This window comes from Crocodylus siamensis, chromosome 4 (genome assembly GCF_052110815.1).
Source record: "Crocodylus siamensis isolate JL-2025a chromosome 4, ASM5211081v1, whole genome shotgun sequence".
NCBI lineage: Eukaryota > Metazoa > Chordata > Crocodylia > Crocodylidae > Crocodylus > Crocodylus siamensis.
In genome coordinates, this window is record NC_143398.1 from 163,274,734 (window position 1) to 163,302,695 (window position 27,962).

The window sequence follows — 27,962 nt, forward strand, 5'->3', positions numbered from 1 at the left end:
GAAGGAGAGGCAGCTTAGGACGAAGGTATGAGAGAGGGAAGATGAGGTGAAAAAGAGGAGAGGAAACCAGTAGGAGGGGCCTTAGGGGGAGGCCGTCCCATGTCTGAGACCCCCGGTTCTTAAACCTGCCTCAGAAACAGCTGATTCTGGCCTTCGTCAGAAACCTACCCCTGGACTTAACCAGCCTCAAGTCTGGTGCTGCCTGGGGATCCCTGAGTAGCAGAGAAAGGGAGCTGAGAGAGGCTGGCAGAGGAAAGGAAGAGCAGAAAGTGGATCAGAGGAAGAAAGCTCCTGTCCCCCATCCCTGCTGGCCCTACCTACGGAGTGCTTCCCCCCACAAGCCAGCAGCTGGACCCTCCCAGGAGCCTGTCAGCAGATATGCCATGCACGAGAGAAGAGTCTGGAGCACCACAGGTTTGTTTGGATCATTTCACATGCTTTATTTCAGCAGTCAAAATAATTAAAAACATCTCAAATTATTATACATATACAAAATAGGTACAGAATCCTTGGTCGTTCGTACTCCCTGGAACATCTGCCTCTTGCTAGGAATGGTTTTGCATGGGGGTTGCTTTGAAACCCACAGAGAGAGTTGGAAGAATGGGAAGAGACGAGAATGAGGAAGGACAGAGAAGCTGCAGAGGCTGGCAGAAGAGTGAGAGGGCTTTGGAGCAGAGTGTGCGCAGGAGGGACGGAAGAGAAGAGAGAGCAGCAGAGGGGACACACAGATGAGTGAGAGGGATGAATGACTGCGAGATGGAAAGCAGAAATGGAATCCACCTGCTTAACTCTGGAAAGACAGGATTGCACACACTTTGGTTCCCTGTTGAGGCTCTTTGGATCTAGTTTGCGTGACTATGTGTCCTCGCTTGTAGGACTTTTAAAAAATAGCACCTTTAAAGAAATTCACAAGTTGAGCCTGGGCAGCAAAAGAATGGAGTTTCTTTCTCTAAAACAACAGTCCTATTGCTATAGCACCAAACGGTCCCTACTGTCACCTTTTCCTGCATTGGCTTTTGCAGAGTTTTAACCTCCAACAAAAAAGGGACCTAGAATTGAAAAATATTAACAAAGCAAGCTAAAAAAAATAAAAAGAGACAAAGTTAGCACCTTTGATCTAAACCTGGCATTCAAATGCCCCCCACTCCACAACCTGGTGTCAGTAAAAAACCAAATGAACCTAAAACTACTTGAAAAACACAGTGGTGAGGTAGCCTTCCATACAACAATAATATACATTTAACATAACATTTTCTCTGCTTCGGGCGTTGTTATTTTTTTCCTTCGCTGTTCACCAACAAAACATTGCCGTTTTCTAAGCCGATATGATCTCCCAGCTATTCTGCTCAAAAGTTTTTAGCTTTTAAAAGGTCAACACATGAATGAAAAATCCTGGCTGTTTTCCATCCTAATGGTTTTGCTCAGGGAAACAATTACAACCAACTGGATTTGAAGCTGTTCTCACATTTATTTCTTTTGCTGCCTGAACAAATGAAAGAAGGAAAAAAAAGGCACATTACACATGATCGTAAGCGTCTTCCTTTCAGTGGTATAAAAAAATATATATATATATATGTGTATATATATATATATATACACACACACACACACTAGAGCAGAGAAAGGTTGGCTGTAAGTTAATTTTGGTAATTTTCTCCAACTCCAGGTTATACGGAGAGATCTTTGCTTTGGAAGGGAAGGGAGTGGAGTGGGGAATGCAGGTTCTAAACCACGTTAAAAAAGTTTAGCCTTGCTCTTGTTGCCACAGACTTTTCAAAGCAGGTTGTTGTGACTTTGGTGTTTTAGTAGGGTCAATTGCATTTTGTAGGGGTTTTTCTTTTGTGCAAATAGTGGTCCCAAGATAGCATTATTAAAAAACAAAATAACCAAACCAACCCCAAGCTGTCTTCAGGGATTAAAAAAAAAGAAATGTCAAGCAAGTGGACCCACTTCCTTATTTTTTTTGAAAAGTCATTTATTTTTATTTTTTTGGTTTAATGCTTTTTTTTTTTTTTACGGAAACGAAAATAGTTTTAGAGATGATGGATAGAAAAAAACACGAATTCAAGTCCATGTGAAATTTTCTCCTTTTTTGGCTGTTTTTTATTTTCTTTATGGTTGGGTTTTATTTCCGGTTTACAAGAAGCAGACAGGTCCGATGTCAATTCCGAATTCCTGATCTTGTGCTCCAACGTCCATGGGAGCCACGTCAATGACGGGCAGGCGAGAGGTTTTTGTTGTTTTGTATTCAATGACTGTCTTGCCCCAGGCACCGTTGTGAGTCTGCGGGGAGAAAGGGAGGGAAAGGACAAACATTAGGGCCTCTATAGACTCACTTGCCACAAGGAACATCTCTCTCAGACAGTCTAGTGCAGCCTGCAATCCCTTCACAGCTGTTCAAGGGAGTGAGGTGCAGTGGTAGGGGGAAACAGAACTGGGGAAACTGGGGATGAGAGTCAGTGACACAGTGAGATCCTTTCCTGAACCTTCAAATCCTTACTGAAGGACTGAACAAGCTATAGAAACCTCAGCCACTAACCTACATTGTCAGGAAAACCAATTTAGAGCTCCACTGTCTCTTTCAACAGGAACCTCCCCCACACCCCAACCGGCCGGATATTATAGCCTATCTTAAAAGCTCCTTTTTAGCTAGGGGAGCCTTGTGTTCATCAGCTGCTGTTGACCCCAAACCCCAGGGGACAGAGAGTTTGTGACTTACTGTGCAGCCATCCTCAGTGACTCCATAGGTGAAGCGGCTGTTGCCTTCTGCTCTGATCTCGATCTCGTTGGAGCCCTGAAGGAGCAGAGCCTTCTTCAGGTTGCCAGTCTCCTGGTCCATGTAAGCCACGCTGTTCTTGCAATGGTAGGTGATGTTCTGGGAGGCCTCAGTGGACATCAGGCGCAGGAAGGTCAGTTGGATGGCAACATCAGCTGGGTTGGAGCCCACACCACCATATTCGAACTGCAGAGGGCGGAGGGAGAGAGGAAGAAGGAAAGACAGAGGGTGAGACAACATTATTTACTGGGTGCTGTTCCCCACTGAGTCTCCCAGGCTGCCTCTGCTTTTCATGGCCCTGCTTCCCCTTCACCAGTTTCTGGGCTCACCTGGAAGCCATCGCTCATTGTCTCGCCAAACCAGATGTGTTTCTTCTCCTTGGGGTTCTTGCTCATGTACCAGTTCTTCTGAGCAATGGTGGCCTGGGTTGGGTGGACGCAAGTCTCGCCAGTCTCCATGTTACAGTAGACCTTGATGGCATCCAAATTGCAGCCCTGGTTGGGGTCAATCCAGTACTCGCCTGGGGAGATGAAGGAGGAGTGAATGAGAAAGGAAGGAAGCAGTAATATTGGATGAAAGTTTGAGAGAATGGCTTAGAGAGGGAGAGAGAGAGCAAGTGAAGAGGAGAGTAAGGAATGAAAGCAGTGTGGGATGCGGCCTTGGGAGGTGGTGACTGTGCTGAGGAGTCAGGGAAGCTGAAGGGGCAGGTAAGACGCTTACCGCTCTTCCAGTTGTTGTGGCACATCTTCAGGTCACGGCAGGTGCGGGCAGGGTTCTTCCTGGTGCCTTCGGGGCTGCGGATGTTCTCGATCTGCTGGCTCAGGCTCTTGAGGGTGGTGTCCACTTCCAGGTCACGGTCACGCATCACATTGGCGTCATCAGCTCTGTAGTAGCGGCCAGGATCGTGGGCCTTCTCCTGAGGAGGCTGGGGCATGAAGCTGAAGTCAAAACCGCCACTGGGTGCTCCAGGAGGACCTGGGGGCCCAGGAGGTCCAGGGGGACCCTATTGGAGGAGAAAAACAATGAAGGTTGAAGAGAGGGCGTCATTTTACCTGGCATCCAAAGTATCCCAAGAGTTAGATCCCCAGAGGAGAATACGTACAGCAGGACCAACATCACCAGTGCGACCCCGGGGACCAGGTGGACCAATAGGGCCGGGGAGACCATTCAGACCATCTTTGCCAGGGGTGCCAGCAGAGCCAGGAGGACCCTGGGGGGGAGAAACAAGAATAGATTTGTGAGGCTTTGTCAGGAGAGAGGGACTAGTGGGTGGTAGGTAGCATGTTCAGCTTGACAGACAAACAGAAGGAAAACACTTCAGCTACCCTGTCCTTTCCATCAAGGCTATCGATCTCTTTGATCTATTTTTTACCTGTTTTCATCCCCTCCCAGCTCTCTCATCATATTTCTCTTATCTGCCTTAGGAATTCATATGTCATCAATGGCTGAAGCTCCACAGATCAAGCTCTGTTTTCTGCTACATAAGGATGAATTCAACATATCACTCCCCTGAAGCAAGTGAAGTCATTGCAGATTTATCCAGGTACAACAGGGAACAGAAAACAGCAGAGAACAGATCTGGGCCAATGGACTTGCCACCTCTGTAAGAATCCCTTTCCACCCAGACCTTCTACATGCATCTTGTTAAATGCTGGTGTGATACCCTCAGAAGCAACTTGCAGTGGCTCTGAAGTATCCTTGTCACCTGGAATGCTTCTGTTCTCTTGCCATCATTGCCACCATCTGAGAGAGGATTTCCCCACCCAAACAGTGCTTGGCTTCTGTTTTAAAGGCACATCCACAGAGTCAATACAACTCACTACAGTCCTGTCCCTAGCTTCATATCTGACCAACAGCAGTACATCCATGTTCCACACAGTCAGTGATACAAGATCCTGTACTGCCTGTTATGAGGCTAAGTTCAATTTCCTTTAAGATACTGAATTTCCAAATGCCTTGGGAGTCTACACTGATATATGGAAAAAACTTGGGAACTGTTGGCTACACCAAAGAATGAGTCATACTTACTCTTGGACCAGCAGGGCCGGAAGCTCCAGAAGGACCTTGCTCACCAGGAGAGCCCTACACACAACAGAAAGCAAATGTGAGTTCAGTCATCAGCCCAGATGCTCCCATGGGTAGCACAGGGGTGTTAATGAAAGGGAATGTTCTATGGGGGCTCACATATTTGGCCTTCTCCAACACTTGTGGTACAAAAGAGAGGGCAAACACTAGGGAAGTTTTGGAGGTTCTAGGGTGCAGCTGTTGACTTATGTCCTGAGGTCCAGGGGTTGCCCAAACGTGACTTTGAGGTCTAAAGCCTCACTATGTTCAAGGGCAGCCACAAAGCTTGCCCTTTTCAGCATCCACAAGTCTAAGGACACCCTTGACCTGAGGTAAGCCTAGCACCTGTTCTCCTCAGCTCCAGAAACTGTCCTGCTGAGCCACACAAGGCCCAAGGCTTGCCTCTGATGATGAAGCATCTCCTCATTATCAAAAGCCTTTAGCTGGTTCAAACTTGGGGCAACAAACCAAGAAGGGAGTCTTTGCTCCATTCTCCTATCTTCTCCCATATCCCAGGACTGGCAGGGGAAGCAACTCAGACTGCTTGTCTGCCTGACCTGGTTTTATCATGAAAGCAGGAGTCAGGCATACTTACAGGAGGACCAGAGGGACCCTGGGGACCAGGGAATCCTCTGTGACCCTTCATGCCTCTGTCACCATGTTCTCCAGTTTCACCTTTGTCACCACGGGCACCTTGTGGGCCCTGCAGGAGGAAGAGAAATCATGTTGCTGAGTGCCTACGAGGGTGATTTATAACCCACTTCTTTTACAACATCAGTGGTGGAAGAGGGGGAGGATTTGAACCATAACTTACAGCAGGACCACGAGCACCAGCAGGACCAGCAGGGCCAGCGGGACCAGCAGGACCCTAGGAAAGGGAAGAGAGAGAGAAGAGCAAAAGTTAGAGCATCCATGGGCTGGTGAAAGCAGTGCTGAGTCCATTCCCTGAGCATTGCATCAGAGTGAGGATTGCAGTCTTGGGGCTGGCAGAAGGCAGACCAGATGTTAAGACACCTGGTTTCCATCTCTAGCTCTGAGGGGAGTGGTGTAGTCCAGCAGTGAGAGCTGGGGAGCTGAGAGTCAGGACTCCTGAATTCTATGTCTGACTCTGAAAAGGAGTCTGGTTTAGTAAGTTAGAGCAAAGGGGCTCTATGATACCAAGAGCTGTTTTATTTGATCCTTTTTTTAATGACTGGGTTAATCATTTCATATTGCCATAAGTTCTATTCTGGGGTCTATTCCCAGCTCTGTGAATAAGCATTATCTAGTGGTCAGAGCAGAGGACTGGGATCCAGGATTCGTGGATTGTGTTCTCAACTTTGGGACTGCCCCTTAGCATGTGGTTAGAGCAGGGGACTAGGAGACAAGACCCCTGGGTTCTCTTCCCAGCCCTAGCCAGAGCATTAGTTCTGCACCTTACAGGGCTGAGGAAAGAAGGAAGGAAAGGAGGTATCACTTACAGTCTCACCACGGTCTCCATTCTTGCCAGCAGGGCCAATAGGGCCAGGAGCACCAGGGGCACCGGGAGCACCAGGAGGACCAGCGGGGCCAGTCTCACCACGGTCACCCTATTTTGAGAGAGAAGGAGGGGTGAGGGAAACACAGAATGGAATTAATGTTTTGGGATCAGCACCCTCCCTCCAGTGCAAAATCTCCCTGCCATAGCAACTCAGGGTATAGCTTACCTTGGGACCAGCAGCGCCATCGCGACCAGGAGCACCTTCAGAACCAGGAGCACCCTGAGGAGAAGCAAAGGAATGGTGTTAGGCCTGGATAAAGTAATGAGGATGTGATTAAGAAGACATTTAGGCCTGAGCTTTGGACAGGGGTCTAGGTCCTTCAGGCAGCCACAATGGGTGACAACTAGAGACAAAAAGAGGGATAGAAGAGGAAGGGCTTCTGTTCCTCTTGGGAACTGGATCATCCCCTGACCCATGCCCCACAGGGCTTATCACCCTGCTCTTGGAGTGCTGATCCTGTTCTCCAGGAAGCCTGGGTGCTCCCCCTCTCCTGGACACTGCATTGAGTGCATTCTTAGCCAGACCAGATGGCTATTTGGCCTTAGGCTGCCCAGAAGAGTCATGGGGCAAGGTGAGTTTACCAGTACTTCCTGCCCTGAGATGGAGCAAATTATAGGGCATCACACTGAGCATCAGGCCAGGGGAAAGGATCCACCTCTGCCTTTCTGTGTTTCTGCCTCTGGTGGTCCTGGTGGGTGATGGAGCTGGGGAGGTAGCACCTGATCAATCAGTTGCTTCTAGTTACCATTATGAGGGCTCTGGAGTTTACACAGGGGCGGCAAGAAGAACAATGGGGCCTGGGCCTTCATGGTTCCCAGTCTTGCCCAGGCCTGGGAAGAGAGCCATGACAAAGTCCTGACAATACAAATACAGAAGCCACTCACCTCACGTCCAGCTTCACCAGGAGGTCCAGCCAAGCCAGGTGGTCCCATTGGGCCAGGAGGACCGCGTTCACCAGAGGAGCCAGATGGACCTTGTTTGCCAGGTTCACCCTGTGGAGGAGAGGGAGAGACAGTTCATGTTAGAGAAGTACAGTCCAGATTCACGTGCAGGCTTATGAAGGTAGAGGTGGTGAATACCATGTACAGAGAGCTGCTTCCAGCACTGGATCTCATTCTAAATTGAACCTGAGATTGGTGTCCATGCGGAGCTACAAGCAAAGGACTAGCTACTCCCAGGAGCTCAGCTCCAGCATCCCAGAGCAAAGATCACATACTCCCCAATATGCTTCCTTTCTTCTCTCTGGGATAGAAATCTCCCACAGACTATTGGAGAGCTTCCATTCCTGCCCCCAGCAGCCCCCATTGCACCTTGCAATGGGGAAAAAATGAAACAGCCTTAGCTCCCTTAGAGCTCCTCTCTCTCACCCCCACAGCTTCTCCTGCAGAGGAGATCAGCGTGGAAGGAGAGGCTCAGCTGGTCCGTTAAGTCAACCTATGCCTGGAGGCTTTTGGGGGCAGAGGGAAGGGAATGGAGCCATGCCAGTTCTCTTATGCTCAGTGTACAGATTTCAAGTCATACTCACAGATGGGCCAGGGAGACCAGGGAAACCTCTCTCGCCTCTCTGTCCAGGAAGACCAACTACACCACGCTGTCCAGCAATACCCTGTGGGCCTGGAGTACCAGGGGCACCCTGAAGGAGAGAAAGACCAGGTCAGATAGGAGCAAACACGGACAATACCTTGTGCACAGATGCTTGACCACTGTCAAGAACAGCCACTATGCAGCTACAAGTGGACACCCAGGGAAGCTGGGATCAGGAAGGGATATCCTCCCACAGGCTGGCACACACCTTGGGGCAGGGGTAGACACCCAGCTTGAAAGCAAGAGAGTCTGGACTTCAGCTCACAGGGCAAGTGCTGGGTTAAGTGTGGTGCAATTGCATGCTGAGAGCACACACCCAGCAGAATTACTGAGACGCCCCAAGGTCACAGGGCACCTCAAGGTAGAAGAAGTGATGAGCCTGGGGCTTGCTTACTCCCTGTAGATATGTGAAGGGGTAATAATTCAAAGGGGTGATACATGACAGTGACTTATGCATAGCACTAAGATTTGGCTGTCAGATTAGCAGCTTTTGCACTGAGGGATGGGGGACAAAACCTCTCCTTGTGCTTTGGAGCATCTGCTCTGAACAGACACTTGCCCTGAACAGACACTTGCCTTGGGCCCAACTAGCCTTAGGGAGCCCAAAGGTACTTACAGCGGGACCATCACTACCAGGAGAGCCCTTCTCGCCAGCAGGTCCTGGTGGGCCAGCAGGTCCAGGTTCACCGGGGCGTCCAGCGGGGCCAGTCTCACCACGGGGTCCCTTAGAGCCTTCCTTTCCACTGGGGCCTGGTGGGCCAGGGACACCGATGTTACCCTGTGAGAGAGAAGAGTGGAGAGGTTAGGCCATGAGTCATGCAATTTGGAAGAGCTGCCATATCACCTTCTTGCTGCAGCTCCCCCTTCATGCCTCCCCACAAGCAGCACAGCACCTCCTGTTTGAGGGAAAGCTTCATTTCACTTCCTAGCATCACCATGGGGCAGGCAGGATCTCCTGCTGCTAAGATGTCCATATCAACTCCAGGCACAGCCCTGGTCCCACTTCCCACTGGAAACCTGAAGTCCTCTAAAACCCTCTAAGCCATCAAGGTATCTCTACAGCACAGCAACCGTGCCACTCTGGCCCATAGCCATGGTCCCTTATGTTCACTGAAGGCCTATATGCTTCCTTCTTTGGCTTCCAGGCCTTCAGCTCTTCACTGTAGTCACTGCCCATCCTCCCCAGTTATGGTTACGGGAGGTTGGTTGACCTGCCAGCCATCTCTGCCCCTGCCAGCAGGACCCAATAACTTGTTCAAGAGCCTCCCACCCTAGCACCCGTACTGCCCAGTACCACCAGCAAAGTGAAGGGAAAGGAGATACTTACAGCAGGGCCAGGTGGTCCAACTCTTCCAGCAGCACCAGGGAAACCAGTAGCACCCTGAACAAGAGAGAAGGGATAAGTCACATGGCTCTGGTATCCCTAGATCAGGGTCCATGCTTGGCAAGACAAGCCTTGCCCTCAGTGCTACCAGTAGTCTGGGACTGGGAGGGCTAGGAGCTGTGTACAGCAATGAAAAGGGCAGCTTAGTCCCTCCGGGCAAATGGGAAGCCTCTGATGGTTGAGAAGGGGTCTGCCTTGGTATCCTTAAAATGCTGCCTGATATGCCAGGGATTTCAGGCCCAGAATCCCATCAAGGTACACTGTGCTCCTGCTAAGGAGATACTCCTGGAAAATCAGAGGGAATAGCCAGGTTGCAGACCTCTATCTCTCACAGCTAAAGAGACAAGCCTTAACACCATACTAGTACTGGTACCAGAGCCAGAAGACTGCTTAACTTATGGATCAAACTGGGGTGTCAGCACTCAATCTCAAAACATTTCACCTCCACGCAGAGGATTTTTGAGTACCCATAACTCACAGGTTGCTGCAAGCCCTTTACTAGGCAAGTGCATGGCCAGGATTCACTGTCTGAGCTACACAAAGACATCCCTATTCTAAAAGGAGTGACTTCAACTGATGAGATACTTTTGTTTTCTCACACACAGATGCTGGGGTTTGAAGCTCTAATCAAAGGGGAACTTGTTCCTTCAACAAAAAAGGAAAAGATACTTAGAATCCCAGAGGGAGGGTTTTTAAATGGGTTTGGGGGAAGGGGTTTAAAATTTTTTGTGGGGTTTTTTTTGCATTTTGCAAAAGCAGATGCTCTTTTGTCCAAAGGCCAAAAAAATTAAATACATCAACAAAGTACTCTGAGCCTTAAAAATTGTCTCTTTTGTAGAAGCTTAGGCTGGAAAGCAGGTCCCTTCAAAGGGCAGCTTCAAAAGGCAGGTTCCCACCCCATAATAAAATGTCACCCCATAGTCAATTTTTTGTGAGGGAAGCAAAATCCAAAAGGAAACAAAAATTGTCTACTGCAGAATGGAAAGAGCCCAGACAGGAACTCATGACTATTTCTCAGTGCAAGGCAATGGATGACTTGCAACAAACTTGTGGGCTTCCCCCAAAGACTTGTCCCTATAACAATAAGGTGCATGGCTATGATTGGGAAGTGGATGGAGCCACACTGTAAATATCAACCCCTTTTTTGTATCTGTGGCACACAACACTGTGCTTAACAGTGGAGGAAATACTCACAGGGGGTCCAGCACTACCACGAGCACCTTTGGGTCCAGGAGCACCAACAGCGCCCTGAAAAACAGGAATAAGCATGAAGTCAGAGGCTACAGTGGACTGTTGGCTGAACTGGGAGACACCTGGGAACTGGAGCATTACTTACAGAAGGTCCAGGAGCACCAGTGGGTCCAGCAGGGCCTGGAGGACCAGCATCACCTTTAGCACCAGCATCACCAGATTCACCTTTAGCACCAGGTTGTCCATCAGCACCCTGTGGGGGAGAGCAAAGCAAAGGGTGAGCAGCAGTGTCTGAGTGTACTGTCTCAGAACAGTACACTGTGGTGAGGGAGGTGGAGGGAATGGCCCTTCATGGAGCAGTCAGGTGTCAGGACTAGAAGCAGCATGATGCTCCCTCCCTGGGGAAATCCTAGTCAAGTCCAGATGGGGGTCTTCCTCATGCAGTGGCAGGACACAACCTGGTGACTTCAGAGGCGTGGGATGAGCCCCATCTCCATAGCCACATATAACACAACCAGTACTGCCGTGTCTGGACAACACATGCTGGGCAGCCTTTTTCCCATCCCACCCATTTGGGAAACAAAGGATTTTTCCCACCACTTATTGAGTACCCTCCTTCAGCAGGAACTCAGGGAGAGGAAAGGAACTACTGTTCCTGGTGACTAGTAGTAAGACCTGCCTTTTCCTGGACATACTTACAGGAGGACCAGCAAATCCAGCTGGGCCAGGTGGACCAGGCTCACCACGATCTCCCTAGAAGAGATGTCAAGAGAGACATGGTCAGCAGTGGAAGGATGGATATCTCCCCAACTAGGTGGGGGATGGAGACAAGGATGGGTCTGAAGAGAAACCCAGAGGAAAGGTACTTACAGGGGCACCACGACCACCAGTGGGACCAGCAGGGCCAGAAGGACCAGCTTCACCCTGAGCAAGGCAAGAAAAAGGATGAGGTTAAGGTACAAGAAAAAGTCTGAAGATTTGCATGGGGCAAGGCTGTGTAGGGTGGGGCTTACTTTCAAGACTTGCACAGAGAGACACATGTCATCTCCTTTCTGGACAGGATGGGCAGAAAAGCTGCCTAGGCACAGCTCTGTATGGCAAGCTGGGGGCTTATGGCATTTCATGGGGACAGTGAGGAAGACCCCACATTCTGTCCCTGTAGTGTGTAGTGGGTAGAAGGGACCACAGTGGCCTTCTTTTCTGTCCCTTGTGACACAGTAGCTGATTGAAGGGAAGCTGGGAACCAATGGGGCTAGCTTTTGTACAAGTATTAGGTGGAGGAGGTGCCAGATCAGGTGTCTGGCAGGTGACTAGAGAGACTGCCCAGCTCCTCCTGCAGGGGCAGAGAAAGGAAAGGTTCGATTCTCACCTTGTCACCAGGGGCACCAGCTGGGCCAGGAGGACCAATAGGGCCAGTCAGACCTCTCACACCATCTTTGCCAGGAGAACCATCAGCGCCTTTGGGACCAGGATCACCCTGGAGAGAGAGGAGATAAAGCAATGTTACTTCCCATCCCAGAGCACTGAATGGGGTGGGGCCTTCAGCCAGGCTGGGTGTGTGTCTGTGAGTGTTTCTGTGTGTGTGTTTGTACACAGGCAGATCCATGCACCTCTGTGCACACCTGCACACTTGTGTGTGAACACATCTCTGTGTGTTTGTTTCTTTGGTCCTTTGCATATCCGTTTACTACCTTCTTAGGAAACATCTGATCTTCCTGTTTCTCCACCCTAATCCTCAGCTTGCATGTCTGTTGTGTAGTGGGGCAGTCATGCCCAAGAGATGCAGAGCATCCCCAAACCCCTTTGGCTTCAGGGTGATGCATTAAGTAATCTCTGCCTACTGAAAAGTGGAAGCGCAGGCCTCAAGATGTTTATTATATTCACGCTAGTGGGGAAGACTTCCTGCCAACATCCAGCTCATGATAAGAAGGCAAGAAGAGGGGGCCTCAGTCAGATGCCGGGCAAGAAACACCCCTCTCTGGGCTAGGGCTTGAATTTGAACTTGTTTCAACGTGGGGTCTGCCACCACAAGTGACAAAAACACCTGGAAAGGCCATGGTTGGCTTATTTTGTTTTGGTCTAAAGCCACTACTGGACAAGTGCACCTTACCCTTGGAACAGCATGAAAGCCAGGCTTACCTGCTGCTCTCTTAGGATGTAAGAGCAGAGATGGGGAGATGGAGAAGGAGTTATAGACACAAGAAATGAGTGGAAGAAGGGGAGAGAGATGGCAAAAACAAGAGAACAGAAAGAAGAGAGGCAGAAAGAGAGAGACTGGAAGAAAGGGACAGAGAGAGAGACATGGGAAATAAGAGGAGACACAAGGCAGTGAAGAAAAGAGAATACAGAGGAAGCGTGAGGAGAAGTCAGGGAAGGTCAAGGAGGAGGGTCTCATGCAGGGTCCATAGGCTAAGGGTGAAGACCGAGAGATACAAGGGGGCTAATACTTACTCTGTCACCCTTGGAACCAGGCAGACCAGCAGCACCACGCTCACCAGGCATACCCTGCAGACCGGGAGGACCTTGGCCACCAGGAGCACCGGGAGCACCAGCATCACCCTAGAGCAGATCCGAAGAGAAAGGTAAAACTGAGTTGTTTCCTTACAGGAGGTAGAGCTGCCTAACACCCCCCGAGCTGTGACTCTGTGCCATTCACAGTCTGGCTCTCTGGGGCTGGGCTCCCTTTCTTAGGCAAGGTTCATTAGGCCTTCTGTGTAGTCACACACAGAGAGTGACTGTGGCCTGGTCAGAAAGGATAGGAGCCTGGTACAGCCAAGCCATGAGCACCTGCAGGGTGGGTGCTACCTCACATGGACAAGACGGCAGCCCCTTCCTGCCCTGCACCTGTTCAAGGTTGCTACTAGCTGGTTAAGACACCAACTCTCAGTTCCCTTTCAAAGCAAGATGGGTTGTATCCCAATCCAGCAGTCTCAGAATCAGTTTAGAGGCACTGATTCTTCTCCTGGCTTTCCAGGCTGCAGCCATTCTGATTCTTATTTGGCGCCCTTTACCCAGGAGTCAAAGCAGCACGTTTATGCAGGATGAGAGGGAGATAAGTCCATACCTTAGCACCATCATTACCGGGAGCACCGTTAGCACCACGTGGACCCTGTGGACCTGGTGGACCTTGGACACCACGCTCACCAGGGAAACCTCTCTCGCCCTAGAAAAGGTGAGCAGGAGGAGAGAGGAACAAAGCCAGTTACAGCTCCATCCAGAGAAATGGGAGAAAAATGAACAATATTGCATGGAACACGGGAAGGATATCAACTTACTCTTGCACCAGCTGGACCAGGAGCACCAGCATCTCCAGGAACACCCTGTAATGAGAGAGAAAGCAAGGCAAAATTAGCATCCTGAACGGGCAGGAAGGTATACAACCCAGTAGGAAAACCACAACATGACTCTGATTGGCCTGGGGTGGAAGAGGGACTGGGCTTGAGGGGCCAGTTGCTCCAGGTAACTACCAGACATAAAGACCTGACGCTGCCAGTAAAATTCTTTATGGTTCACAGATGGGAGTGACCAGTGGTGTTGGAGCACCCAGCTATGCACAAGCAAAGCCAGGATAGGGCCTCCCCAACAGAAGCCACTCCAGCTGTTAAACAAAGAACTGTTGCTCATAGCTGAAGGGTCATCCTCCACACAGGGAAGGTATTGATCTCCTTGGACTGAACAGAAAGGGGGTCCTGAGTGGCCCAATTCAGGCCTAGATCCTAAAGCTAAGCCCCCATCTCCACAGTGTATAGGCATCTAGATCTATGGTCTAGGCCCAGCTCCAGCCAAAAGGTATTTCAGGGAAAATAGGGGAAGTGGAGTGCCCTGGACACCTGGAATGTGCTCTCCTGGTCTTACCCCCTGAGAGAAGCTGTTGAGGGAATATAGAAGCCACTCTCCCAGTGAATTTGTAAAGAGAGATGCTCTGGAAACAGAGCCAGGTCTGGAGGAACATCTCCACTTGGTGTAGGAACAGATTAGGAAAAGATCTAATCCCACAAGAGGCCCTGAGGGAAGCTCCCTCAATCAATGGGCACCAGTTCTAAATCACAGGAGGAACCAGGCCCAAGAGTGGAGCTAAGGAAGGGTGATGAAACAAGCTGTGTGCCTGACATAGGGTTCTAGCCTTTGCTGATGACCCAAAGCTGGGCTACTCTGCTCTGTCTGTCAACCCCCATAGCCATGGCTTGTGGGTGTGTGTTTACCTGTTCACCAGGCTTGCCAGATTCACCAGATGGGCCAGCTGGACCGGGCAGACCCTGGAAAGGGAAAAGGAAGAGAGTTAAGATTTGGATGGATAAAAAATTAAATGGAGCAATGCAATATTTATCAGAAGGGACTTTTCCTCCTCCTTCCCCCACCTCACTGGGGATGTTTCTCACCTGGAATCCAGGAGCACCAGCAGGACCTTGTTCACCTCTTTCTCCAGCAGGACCCTGAAAGAGGATGGCAGAAAGTCAGAAGGGGTCAGTGGCTGACAGGGCTCGGAGCATGTTCCCCGATGGCCACACATAGATTTTGAGATCAAAGCAGGGGTTATACTCACAGCAGCGCCAGGTGGACCTTGGGCACCAGCTTCACCATCCTTACCAGCTGCACCCTGAGGATGAAGAGTGAGAGGTTAAAGAGAGACTGGAGCAGAAAGGGTCTCAGACATGAGTATAGCTCATGTGAAGAGTCTGAAGTAAAAGTCATCTGAGTGCCTACAAGGCAGGCCTCACAGGCTCCTTTGCTAACCTGTGGAACTATCTGCCATTAGGTGTGATGAATGAGGATGAAAATGGACAGACATAAACTTTCATTCTTTGTAGACCAAATTCCAGAGAACAAGCAATTATATGGATTTAGGAAGAGCCAGCTGCCCTGGGCATGTAAGATCACTGCAAAGGATTTTATACCTGGCCACTGTCAGAGACTGGATACTGCCCTAGATGGACCACAGGTCCAACCCACTGTGGAAAGCTCTATAATATGTAGGTCTGTTTTACTATCATGGGCCTTAAAACACTTCTACATCTCAGAAGGCCAGGTCTGAGTCCTCATTGTTGCAGTTTCTTCGCAGAGCTGGGCCTTGGCTCATCTTGAAGGAAAGAGGCTTCATAATGCAAGGTTTGGCCCTGGGAGAGTGGATTTTTAGTCACCATCCATACCAAGAAGAATACTTACAACAGCACCAGGGGGTCCAGGAGCTCCTCTCTCACCAGGTTTGCCAGGCTCACCCTAAGTAGAAGAACAAAATAGTTTACTAATGGGGTAAAGAACTTTGCCACAAACCAGCAACAATTGAGGATGTTAGGGCTCCTGTATTCCCCTAGGCAATGGGCATGATTGCAACAGGATTTCGTGAAAACAACCATGATGGAAAGCAGGCAGTACTAGCCCAATGGCCCTTCTGTGGAAGCTCCGGGTAGAACTCCCTAGCTAAATACGCTCCCCCTAAATCCCTTTATCTCAGGTTTCCTCTCCTGTTCACCTCATCTCTTTCTTTCTCTAAGGGTCTTCCCATTTTTTCCTCCCTTCTGGGTGGCCTCTCTCCTCTTGCATGTATCACCTGAGGGAGAGGTTCTCAGAGTCTCCCCATCAGGCCCTCCCATATAAGATGGTGCTGGAGGAGACCTCTGAGTCATTGTCTTTTACAAACTATCATCCCTTGGCAGCCGGGAGACCTAAAGGCAGCTATTACTGGAAGCTAGAAGGCCTGAGCACGACATTTTGTGACTCTTTCACCCTGTTCTGGGTGGATGCAAGCATCTCCTACTTTGGCCTCTTCCAGAGGAAGCACCTCCTCTCTTCAAAGCCCTGGGCACTCATTTCAGTAAAGAAGTGGGTTGTTTATACTTACAGCAGCACCTTTAGGTCCAGGGAAACCCATCACACCAGCCTGACCTCTGGCACCAGGGGGGCCTGGCGGTCCTGGGCGACCATCTTGACCAGCAGGGCCCTGTCGTGGAAGAATTAAAGATACTGTAGAGGATACTGTTGTGAGAAAAACACAAAGATGATGAAGGAGGATGAGTCAAATGTTACTTACAGGTGGACCAGTCTTGCCATCAGGACCTGGGCTACCTGGGCTTCCAGTAAGACCCTAGAAAGGAACAAGAGACAGGTTAGGACATAAGACCTTCAGTTTCCTTTGCTGTGTATGAGTGGCCTGTGGTGGTGAGACAAGGCAGCAGGGCTGCAATAGGACAGGCTGCAATGACAGACCACAAGCTGGCCCTCTTGGGAGCCCTGAGAGAGTAAGTTATTTACTACTGGGTAAGATTTAGGGTGGCCTAAGCTGTCCTTCTGCATGCAAGAGGAAGGTACAATTGGGTTGCTGGGCCCACTTACCATCTGCTCCTAAGCCATGTATACTAAGGTGCCTGAGAGCAGAGGCACCAGGAAAAGGTGTGTGTCAGGGTGGCAGGGCATTGCCATGGGACGACATCTCACAGCAACAGCTCAGTTCACCTCTGGGATCTCTAGGCCTTGGAGCACTGGAAGTGTTTTGCCCTCAACCATGCACAACTTACTTCCTCCTCTAAGCACTCACCTTGGCACCAGGGAGACCGGGCTCACCAGGGCGTCCAGATTCACCAGTAGATCCTTTGGGACCAGCAGGGCCAGGGGCACCACGTTCACCAGGGGGACCCTGTAGGGTGGGGGCAAGAGAAGAGAGAGGTCACCCACTGTGGCAGGTGGTGACATCAGATGCAGGGGGAAGTGGGAACCTCTGTGCTCCTGCAGAGAGGAGGCTGAACTCAATTACCAATTTTCTTGTGGCATAAAAAAGTTGGGCAAAGGAGATGGAGAATGGATGTGCATTGATTGGCTGGCACAAGTGAGGGGAAGCATGGAGGATGAGTACTGTGATTTAACAGCAAAGCAATTACTCTGCTATGGAAAAAGGCTGAGGTGGCCTATGCAAACAACCGCCTAGGGCATGTGCCATGTTGGTCCAAAGCAAAAACACTCTCTGCTCTCCAAATCCAGAACATGGAATGACGTCTAAACTAGTAGAGAAAGGATAGCTGCCAGAGAGCAGCTGGGTAGCTGATCAGACCCTGCAGGGCAGACTGCCTCTGTCCCCAAGACTACAGGGCATCCCACTCATAGCTCCCTTTGCAGGATTTGGATGCCCCAAATGTCCAGGTGTGGGTTTCCCTCCCAGAGTCCTAGGTGTACTTCAGAGGGGAGAGGGGGATAGAGATCAGTGTCCCTTGGGGTCAGTGTTAGATCTTATTCTGCCTTTCCTCTATTAGCAAGGGAAAAGATGGAGAAAGACCCATGCCTACCTTGGGACCAGAAATGCCATCAGCACCAGGGAAACCACGGCTTCCAGGAGCACCCTAGGATGGGACAAAGAGACAGGTGAGTTAAAGGCCTGTGTTTTCAGCAAGGGGCACTGGGAAAGAAAAGGGGGCTTCCCAGCACACATGCATCCTCCTGCAGTCATGCACATCACATCCCTGTGAGTAGGAACAGGCCACAGCTGTACAGTGCAGAGGGCCATGGGTTTTGGTGAGGCGCTTTACAAAAATGGGGCTGAAGTTTCTTATGAACTGGTCCTGGCCTCCTGCAAAGTTGTTGAGGTTATGGAGATAGGGGCCAGTTGTGACATGCAGAGTGGGATCTGGTTCTAGTTCCAGATCAGAGTTCCTTATTCCAAATGTACAGGAGGCATTAGGACCCATCTCTGTGTGAATGAGGTGGAGACAGAGCTCCAGATCTGACTGGGATGATGTCAGTGAGCTGCTGGGAAACTGAGGCAGAGAGAGTGAGGTGCTACTTACACGTTCGCCAGCAGGGCCAGGAAGACCGCCAGGGCCGGGCTCACCACGGGCTCCTCTCTTGCCTTCTTCACCAGCTGGACCAGGTGGGCCTTGGATACCAGCAGGACCCTAGAGAGCAAGACAGAGGGGTGAGTGCCTGCCTGTGTCCACTGAACCGGACTGGGAACAAAACTGTGAGAGGAGCTAGTAGGATGGTACTTACAGGCTCTCCTTTTGCACCACTGTCTCCCTTGTTGCCTTGAGCACCAGGTTCACCCTGGAGGTAGAAGAAAGAGAAGCTGTTTCATTATCGCATCTGTGTGACTAGAGTGTTACTGGAGACTGTTACCCATGCTGAAAAATGAGGGCCCAATCCTGTCAGGCACCAAGCATCTTCAGCAGGAGAGCAGGATTCATAGGGTCTCTTTGAAAGCTCTCAGCGCCCCCCACCCCACCCACCCTGGCAAGGAACAGAGCCTTTAGATGTTGTACTTCAGATGGGAAGGGGAAATGTGGATGCTAGGAGCAAAAGGGCAGAGAAGGAACATCTCCAGTGGCTGAGGACAAAGGACAGTGTTATCTGGACAGTTGTTGGACTAGTCAAGGAGGGCATGTACTGGAGGGTTGAAGGGGTCAGGGACCTTGCTGCCCTCTCCAAGCCCAGTGGATCCTTCTACCCCCTGGACGGTGAATGGGGCCAGTCCAATTCAACTACGACAAAGAGCAATGAATGACACTTACACTGTTACCCTTGGGGCCAGGAGCACCGCTGGGACCCTGGGGTCCAGAGGGGCCACGAGCACCAGGGAAGCCAGGAGCACCAGCAATACCAGGAGCACCCTAGAGGAGGCAGAAGAGAGAGTGAGGCAGCTGACAAAACCTCTCTGCTGAGAGCTGCTCAGCTCTGGAGGAAGAGGGAGGAGGATACTTACAGTTGCACCTTTGGCACCGGGTTGACCATCAGAACCAGGGTTGCCCTACAAGAGAGAAGGCAAGACAGCAATGTTATCACTGGGGACAACCAGACAGGTGGGAAGCAATTGGTCAAAGGGAAACAGCAGGAGTCACTGGTTGGTTCCACTTACAGCAGGACCAGCAGCGCCAGCAGGGCCAGGAGGACCAGGCTCACCACGAGCGCCCTGTGGGCCTTCACCACCACGAGAACCTTGAGGACCAGTTTCACCCTACAGAAGGAAGAAAGACCATTGAGCACTGTGAATGCTGCAGAAACTCCACCAACACCTCCACTCAAGGGAAAACTATTTTCCCTCAGGTCTGACTAGACTGGAGCTGTCTTGCTCTGCTGAGACCTGCTATCTCCATCTGTGTGGTAAGGCAAAAGGGTTATGGGATGGTGGGTGGACAATTACTAGGGCCCCCTAGTAATCTCCAAGGCCCTTAGATTGGAATAAAAAATACTACTGCTGTTAAACCTCAGGCTGATTAAAGGAACTCCCTTAGTGTCATCACAGATGAGGCTAGGTCTCACTCTGTGCAGAGCAGAGATGAACACACAAGGCTATATTGCATGATGAGGGGCACAGGGGCAGGGTTGGGCTCTAGTTTTAAAGCCCATGTGGACAGTACATTCAAAAATCTCAAATTAAAGTCTAAGATTAGTTTCCACGCAAGGCAGCTGCCACAGAAGTTCATCTGCAGAGATGCAGAGGTCCACCAAGGTGAAAAGAGAGGCACGTGTCCTTACCTTAGCACCAACAGCACCAGGGAAGCCAGGGGGGCCAGCTGGGCCAGTTGGACCCTAAATGAACAAGAGGGTATATTAGTGCACAATTATAATGAAGATCAATCAGGGCCTGGCAGGTTCTCTCAGCAGCACCCATCTTGGCCTCAGCCAGGATTTCCAAGCTGCAGTCAGAGGTTTGGTCTGTGATTTGACAGCAGCAGGAAAAGGGAGAGGGAAGGGAGAAAACCCTTCTATCCTGTGGGCAGCTAGTTCCTCAGAGGGGTTGTGCTGGTGCCACGATTACAGCTAAGCCAGTCAAGTTCCATAAGGAGAGAGATGTGGCAATTGCTGTGGTCAGCACGTGCATGGTTGTATCTCTGCATTCAGAGGTTATTCCTTGGTATTGGGAGTATACTTACTGGAGGGCCAGCAGCGCCAGGACTACCATCATTACCACGAGCACCCTGCAGGCAAGGAGAGGAGAAAGGCAGGGGTTACAATCACATCTGTGCTCAGTAGTGGCCCCAGAAGTGGACCCTGTCACATGAGCCACGGAGCTATCCCACGGGGTAAAACCAAAAGTGACACTGCCAAGGGGATGCTTCCATGTGAGCACAACTCAGTGGCATAGAATATATACTTACAGCAGGGCCAGATGGACCAGGGCGGCCTCTCTCACCGGGAAGACCACGAGGGCCCTAGAAAAGGTTCAGAGACACAAGTTACTCAAAAGAAGATGCCATCCTCACCCTCTCTGCAGTATGCCTCTAGCTTTGTATCTGTACAGCTCAGCACCTGCCATGCTCCACAACTCACCCACCTCCTGCCAGGCTTCAGGCTGATAAGACAGTCCTCACTGCTCTTTAGTGCTAAGGCACTATTGTAAAACCAAGCCCTCTGAGAGCAAGCTCTGCTCTCTCAAATGCATCTCTTTCCCTGCACTCTTCTCTTATTTTTACAGGCTTCAAGCTACCCCCTTTTTAACCTCCCTGGTGCTTCAGTCTCACTTCAGCTGAGCCCAGCTATTTCTGCCAAAGGGCAGTGGGAAGGCATAAGGGTGTACTCACCATTTGTCCAGGAGCTCCATTCTCACCAGGGCTACCAGGCTCACCCTACAGAAGGACAAAGCTGGAGTCAGTGTCTGATTTCCATAGGGAAAGGAGAAAAGGACAGCTCTGAGGAAACAGAGAGGGTCAACATGCCTCCTAGAGATGCAATCTTACCTTGGGGCCAGATGGACCAGGATCACCCTTAGCACCATCCAGACCACTGAAACCCTGGAGTGAAGAAAAGAGAAATATGTAAGTACCTAGGAAACAAGGCCAGGAAGAAGCAGCCTCCTTCCATGTTGAAGCATAGCTGAAAACAGTCAGGCTTTGTCACAGCATTTTAGGTCATTCTTCAAGGGTATGAAAGCTTCCTCTGTCAGCCAATCTGTGGCATGAGGAAGGGGTTTTCTTCCAAGAGACTGTGAGGGCATGTAGCTGGTGATGCAGCTTTTGTGGTTGCCCAGGGTTCTCTGTGGCAAATTTCTCATGGACTGCCCATGGAAGGCATTATGATGCCAATTCAGCTCCTCCTTGTCTTCCTTTGTGCCCAGAGGTCCATGCAAAGCGTGCATGATCAGATAGCAACACTGGCAGCCTTTGGAAGTTCTCCCTGATTTAAAGGGGAGTAACTAGGGAACAACTTACTCTGTGACCCTTCATGCCTGGCAGGCCAGCGGTTCCGGGCAGACCACGTGCACCCTGGGGAAGAGAAAAAAAAACCCAAGTGAGAGGCATATCAAGTGAGAAGGACACCAATCCCCCCATGACATAGCTCAGTTAAGATGTGGCAGCTGGGAACTCTTCCCAGTGGATTGTTGGGGTGTCAAGGGGCAAAACCATACCCTACTGTGATTTTAACTCCTAGTTGTTGGCAGTGGTCAGCCTGGTCTAACCAGTGCCAGCATGGGCTAGACTCAACTCCCTTCCCCAGTCAGCAGCTACCGCATGAAGCAAGCTAGCGTCACGTACGGTTAACCAAGAGGTTTCTAGAACCCCCTGACTACTTGGAGTCCATGTGCCCAACCAGCCCATTCCCAAGCACCTCACAACATTGCTATTGAAGGGGCAATGCCATCATGTCACTAATGTAGCAAAAAACTGGAAGACAGAAGAGGTGTCTCACCTGGGGGCCAGGAGGGCCGCGCTCACCGGGACGGCCGGGCTTTCCAGCTTCACCCTGGGAGAAGGAAGAAGAGAAGAACAATCAGCTGAAGCCTCATCCATAATCCCATGACTCATTTACAATGAAAACTGTCTAACCAGTAAATACTCCAGAGAAGGGTACTCAGTTCCTCACAAAAGCCTCTTTGGAGAGAGACCCCATTTTCTTTTCCCTCCATGTTTCAAGGCAACCATGGAAGCTAAAGCCTCGGCTGCCTCACTTGTGCATGTAAAGCCTTGGTATCACCAGGGTGCAGCCAGATACCAATATCTGGCCAACAAACAGGACAGTCCTCCACATCCCAGCACCTTCTGTATAAGGACTTTTGATCTTAAAGGTTGCTTACATCATCTCCATTCTTGCCAGGGGGGCCGGCTGGACCACGGGGACCCATTGGACCCTAGGAGAGGGAGAAGACACATGTGTTAATCTTCTGAGAGCAGAAGAGACTTCCTCATGGCCAAACCTCCCATAACTATCCCTCCTGCAAGGCTATTGCAGGACTGGCTATCCGGTTGGATATAAAAATCCAGTCCCTCTGATGCCTTGCCAGATGCGGCAGCTTGCTTTGTCCAAGTGTCCCCCCAGTGGTGGAAGAGGGAATGGCAAGGATGAATACCAGGCTGGGGCTTGGAAAATCAGTATTCAGCCCAGCACAATAACATGTGAGGAGCAAGGAGATGACGATCCATGACTTACTGAAGCACCGGGCTCTCCAGGCTCTCCAGGAGGACCTTGGAAACCTTGAGGACCCTGGAGGATAAAAAAGGAGAAAATCAGTTAGGGAATGAGCACAACTGAACCCACATAACTCAGGAAAAGCCCTCAGTGCCATAGGAAGAGCCTCCAGCCTGGGGAGGAGAAATGAACCTCAATTATATTCCCCAGCCAAGGTGTTGGTTGCTTACTGACACCCATAATGAGAAGAAGGTTGGAAAGGCCAAGCCCTCCCACAGTTCACCCTCCCAGCTCCCGTTGTCCCTCCTCCTCTGGGAAGGTCTCATGAAGCTGAGGTGCCAGTAGGGCCACTCTCATTCCCAGAGGAGTGGGGCACAATGCATTCATCAAAGTTTTCTTGACAGGGGTACTTACAGGAGAACCAGGGGGGCCGGGGAGACCACGGGGGCCAGCTGGACCCTAGAAATGAAGAAGAGAAAATACAGATCACCCAGGTGAAAAGATGAGATGGAGCAGCCTCTTTGTTACCTGTGCCTCCGGCTTGGCTTTCAGTGATTCCCTCCCCTTTCCCACTCCTTCCTCTGCCCACCCCAGTTCCTTTTCACACCTGCCACTGATGGTGTCCGTTTTCTCACAATATGGTAGGAGTGGGCCTGTTACTTGAGAAGCTTTCCTCCCTTTTTTGTGACATCCTTGCTTCCTTACCTCTTCCCCTCAAGGACAGAGTCTGTGCAGGTCCCTGTAACTCCCAATTATTCTGGTCCCAGGTAGTCTCTGACCCAAATATTCTCATTTCAGGGACAAATATTATTGAGACAGCCAGCCCTGGGTCTCAGACTCTCATAGGGTGAAAGTGGACTCTCTCTCTAGTCCTGGGCAGCTAGGGTTGTCCCTCAGCATTCTGCTGTCCTAGAAAACCTCAGCCCCTGCCAGCCTGTACCCTGACCCCAGACATACATTTACTGCCCAGATGTTCTGCCTGCATAACACTGCTGACCTTGCATGTTGCAAGGCTGAGAGAGGCCAAAATGGGACCTCTGTTCCCTACCCTCACACTCTCCAACCACTTCCCAAGTGTCCCCCATGATTTCTTTTCCTACTTCTGTCTTTGCCATCAGGCTAACATCTTACCCAGACCCTAGAGGGAAATGCTGGATGCTCACCATGGGGCCAGGGACAGAAATGCCAGCAGATTTGGTTTCATCTCCGTAACCGTAAGCCATTTGAGGAGCAAAGTTCTGCAGGGAAGAGAGAGGAGAAGGGGTGAAGGGACTGCGCTGAGCTCATTACGAGCTGGGGAAGAGCTGGGCTGACGTTCTAAAGACAACTCACTCCGCCAAGGCCAGGAGGGCCTGGAGGTCCAGGGGGACCAGGCTGTCCGGGAATGCCATCTCTGCCAGGTGGGCCTGGGGGTCCCTGGAAGAGAAGATGACAGAATTCAAAGGTTAGTGTCACAGTCAGGCTGTCCCAGGCTGATACACAGTTGGGCAGCAGGGTGCCTGGAACAGGTCTGAATGTTCCATCAATGGATTTTAGATTTTGGATGAAAATTTTGCTGGAAATGTTGGAATTTTATATTTCCATGGAATTCCCCCTTCTGTGCTCCATTTTCAGACCAATTTCAGTTATCACGGGCTGCAGATACCTACCCTCTCTCCTCTGGGGCCAGTGTCTCCCTTAGGACCCTGGTGGAGAGAAAAGAAAGGTGTTAAGAGAATGATCAGAGGGAGAAAGAAGACGTTAAAGAAAACAGCAGGGACTATGCTCCCATAGAAAAATTATGAAGTATAGTTACCTCTACTCCAGGGGATTCTGGATAGCCAGGAGAGGCTGTGAGGAAAGAGAGGACACCGGGTCATTCAGGCAACCCGTATAACCATCCCCAGGCATTCCTGTGTTCTTGGTAACCACCCCACTGATACCACTGAAGCTGCACTGATGTAGGGAAGCAGAACCTGTGCTATCCACACACCTCTTGCTGGTTCTACATTAGTGTTATAGTTGCCAGCCCAATTCTAAAGTTATCCACCTGGGAGAGACCTGCACTTCATTCCTTGCCCCACCCTGCAAGAGGTGTATGCTCTACTGAAGAGTCATATTTGTGTCCACCATGCTTTATGCTGGTTCACTGGACACTACCAGGAATAATCAGGACTGTAAAAAATGCCTCTATATAAAGAAGATGCCCATGAGAGTTCAAAGGAGAGGCTTCCCATTTCCCAGCTGGGGTGCATGTTCTGGGCTCATATTATAGCTGGGCACTCTGTGATAGCCTGATGAAGGCTGATGAGACTATCTGGTTTCCAGTCTAGGTTTTGCTGGTCTTCCAGTCACCCATGTCATGCCCTTCCTGCCTGGTTAGCAAGGGATGATTGCATCTAATCCCTGTATACTGTAGTGACTGGGCCCTTCTCCAAGGCTACCCAGGCAGACAGATAGAGGCTGGTCCATACCTTTGGTGTCAGGACAGATGGGACAGCATTCTTCAGGGACGACCTGGGGATTGGGACAGTCCGAGATATCCTCGCAGATGATCTCGTCACACAGGATGTTGCCACTGTCGCATACGCATATCTGGCAGGGCTCGGGTTTCCATACGCGTTTGTCGCTGTATGCTATTCCATCCTGTATGCAGCTTCCAGTTTCAACTAGATAGAAAATGAGAAAGAAGGGGAACACATCATGAGCAAGAGCCCAACCCAGAAGTTGCAGGATAAGAGTAAGCAGGAGGCTACAAGGGTAATTCCCAAGGTTGATCAGAGTTGGGGACTATTTTTTTCCTTTAATCCAAGAGTGTTTTTCTTTTCTCCACAGTTCCAATAACACACCTCTCTCTTCTTTTTCCCCTCATCCTGGAACCCTTGCACACTCATCTGCTTTTCATCAGCTGTGCTCAGTGACACAGGAAACATGCCAACCCCACAATAACTCTTTCCACTTACTTTGGAATTTAAACAAAACCTACAGCCAATTGTTAAATCCAACTGTAACTGCAACCTTTTGGAGCCTGAGCCAAGCTAAATAAAAAAGTGGATTCTTCTAAAGGGAAGAGGGACGGAGCAGAGGGATGAGGGAAGGCAGAGGCCCAGCTACGAGGGGTTCTGCAGAGGGGGAGTGGAATTTATTCTGTAATGGTCTGTTGCTTTGGGAAATTGGATCAAGTGAAAATGACTTGAGTGGGAAGGAAAAACATCAAGTGTGAACTAGACTAGGGTCGAATGGAAGGCCAGGTGGGCTGGCTAGGCTGAAATAAGATCCAGGATGTGACCTGATCAGGTAGGCTTGGCTAGGCTGATGGGTGGGGTGAGGGAAAGGAGAATATATCTTAAAAAAACAGATAGATTTCATAAAGAGAAGTATGTGGAGGGGGTTTTCAAGTAGGCAGTTTATTTTTCATAACATGGAAATATTTTAAACACATTTCATATTTTAAAAACCTCCATGCGCTTTCCCTAGCACCAGCTGCTAAATAGGGACAAATCTTCTATGGAAACCCACACGGCAGTACTACATCTGAAAAGCCAGTTGATCCTATCCTGTTATCCAGCAGTGCCAGCACTTTTTGTGTTTAGTTAATTTTTTAAAAGCCCATAGATTTCTGTGACTGACCAATCCCCTAAAAGCTAAAGCAGAGTTTGCAAGCATAACCTTATCTGTTGATAGGCTGGGGATCCTGGTGAAGGGGCAGTCAGGCTCTTGGTCCCTAGGTGGCAGGCCAAGCCCACGTGAATTAGTACTGTTGCTGTCCGCATTTGAGTGGAGCTGTAAGCCTATCAGGCTGCTGACCCTGAAACTGGAGCCCCTTTGGCAAGTAGTGATCCAGGTCGTACCCCCCAATGGGGCTCGAGGGTTACAGGACGATTTGGGGGGGGAGGGTGGCCCTGAGGGAGCAAATCAGGCAATGGCCACCAGAGGTCGCCTATGGATCCTCCAAGCTACTTCATGCATCCAGTTCCTTAGCATCCAAAAGGTTTTGTCTATGAAGTGATGTCTAGACTTTCGTGCTTTATGGGCTACTAAAACATTTTCCTTATGAATCATCTGAGACTTTTCTAATTCTTTCCTGATGGCTTTTGCAGATCCGAGGACTCCAGCTCTGATTCCCCCTTTCTCCCTCCACCCTCCCTTTCGCTTTTCAAGACCCACAATGGCTTTTCCATAACTTGCTTTCTTTTTTTTTATCTTTCCCTTGATCCTCCCCCTGGTGACAGCCCCTCCTACAGGCAGGCTGTGCTCCTCTCTCTCTTCCCCACCCTCTTTCTGAACTTGGCAAGGAATCTCAGAGCTCCTAATTGATCCAGGGCTGCCTGCCCTCAAGGGGCATGTTTAGAAGAGACAGAGCAACAGAACACACCCATCCCCTTCTGCAGCTGGTTAACTTCTGAGAGGGCTGTGTCCTACAGTGGACAGCTTCACTGGGGGAAGCATTCAGTTCAGCAAAGACTTCATTTTTCCATTTCACCTTTTCCGCAATGGATTCTGCCCCCCTTTACTCCCCCCGCCCCCCCCCCGCCATCCCAGCTGCTTTGCAAGAATAGAAAAATTCTTGCTACCTCCTCATTTTAAGGCGCCAAACACTTTTTTTCCTCTCCCTCTGCCTTGGTAGAAATTCCAAACACAGTTTCCTAACCATAACTGCATGCAATATACATACATTCGTATATCCATATATATATATCCAGCAATTCCCATCCTATTCTTACAAAGGGCTGAAGTTTGCAACCACACTCAAGAACATTGACAGACTTTTTGTTTTTCTGCAAACTTTGCATCCTGCTTGCTCTGACGTGCATTTCACATTCTAGCTCCAAACCCACCCAAAGCAGCACTTGCCTGTATACATCAACAGCAACTTTTAAACAGAAAATGCCTCTAAGCAATAATACCAAGATTTATGTCTAGTAAAGGAAGCTTGTACTTACTGTCTTCTTCTCCTTGACCTTTGGTGAGTAGTACAGTCGCTGCTATCAACAGCAGTAACCGAGAATCCACAAAGCTGAACATGTCTAAATATTAGACATGTAGACTCTTTGGGCCCCTTTGTTCTTTTAGAGTCCGGTCATACAGGGAGGATCTGACTATGTAGTTCCAATCCGGACCCCAGCAGAAACTTCCTACT

At 50.1% G+C, this 27,962-nt stretch overlaps 1 protein-coding gene across 1 annotated transcript; it reads right to left on the minus strand.

The window, feature by feature from the left end:
• Positions 1 to 415: 415 nt before the first annotated feature.
• COL1A1 (collagen type I alpha 1 chain) lies at positions 416 to 27,962 on the minus strand. The gene is made up of 51 exons (XM_090044725.1): positions 27,766 to 27,962; positions 25,297 to 25,491; positions 24,639 to 24,673; positions 24,493 to 24,528; positions 24,176 to 24,259; positions 24,007 to 24,081; positions 23,258 to 23,302; positions 22,865 to 22,918; positions 22,512 to 22,565; positions 22,127 to 22,180; positions 21,649 to 21,702; positions 21,178 to 21,231; positions 21,022 to 21,066; positions 20,599 to 20,652; positions 20,374 to 20,418; positions 19,976 to 20,029; positions 19,356 to 19,454; positions 19,203 to 19,247; positions 19,012 to 19,110; positions 18,494 to 18,547; positions 18,292 to 18,399; positions 17,794 to 17,847; positions 17,052 to 17,150; positions 16,548 to 16,601; positions 16,359 to 16,457; positions 15,683 to 15,736; positions 15,063 to 15,116; positions 14,899 to 14,952; positions 14,722 to 14,775; positions 13,795 to 13,839; positions 13,584 to 13,682; positions 12,971 to 13,078; positions 11,889 to 11,996; positions 11,390 to 11,443; positions 11,219 to 11,272; positions 10,665 to 10,772; positions 10,523 to 10,576; positions 9,272 to 9,325; positions 8,561 to 8,722; positions 7,886 to 7,993; positions 7,245 to 7,352; positions 6,526 to 6,579; positions 6,301 to 6,408; positions 5,655 to 5,708; positions 5,436 to 5,543; positions 4,805 to 4,858; positions 3,879 to 3,986; positions 3,497 to 3,779; positions 3,106 to 3,296; positions 2,720 to 2,962; positions 416 to 2,283 (listed from the first exon to the last, which is right to left on the minus strand). Exons 1-51 carry the CDS (start codon positions 27,845 to 27,847, stop codon positions 2,137 to 2,139), a joined length of 4,359 nt encoding a protein of 1,452 aa, XP_089900851.1. The 5' UTR covers positions 27,848 to 27,962; the 3' UTR covers positions 416 to 2,136.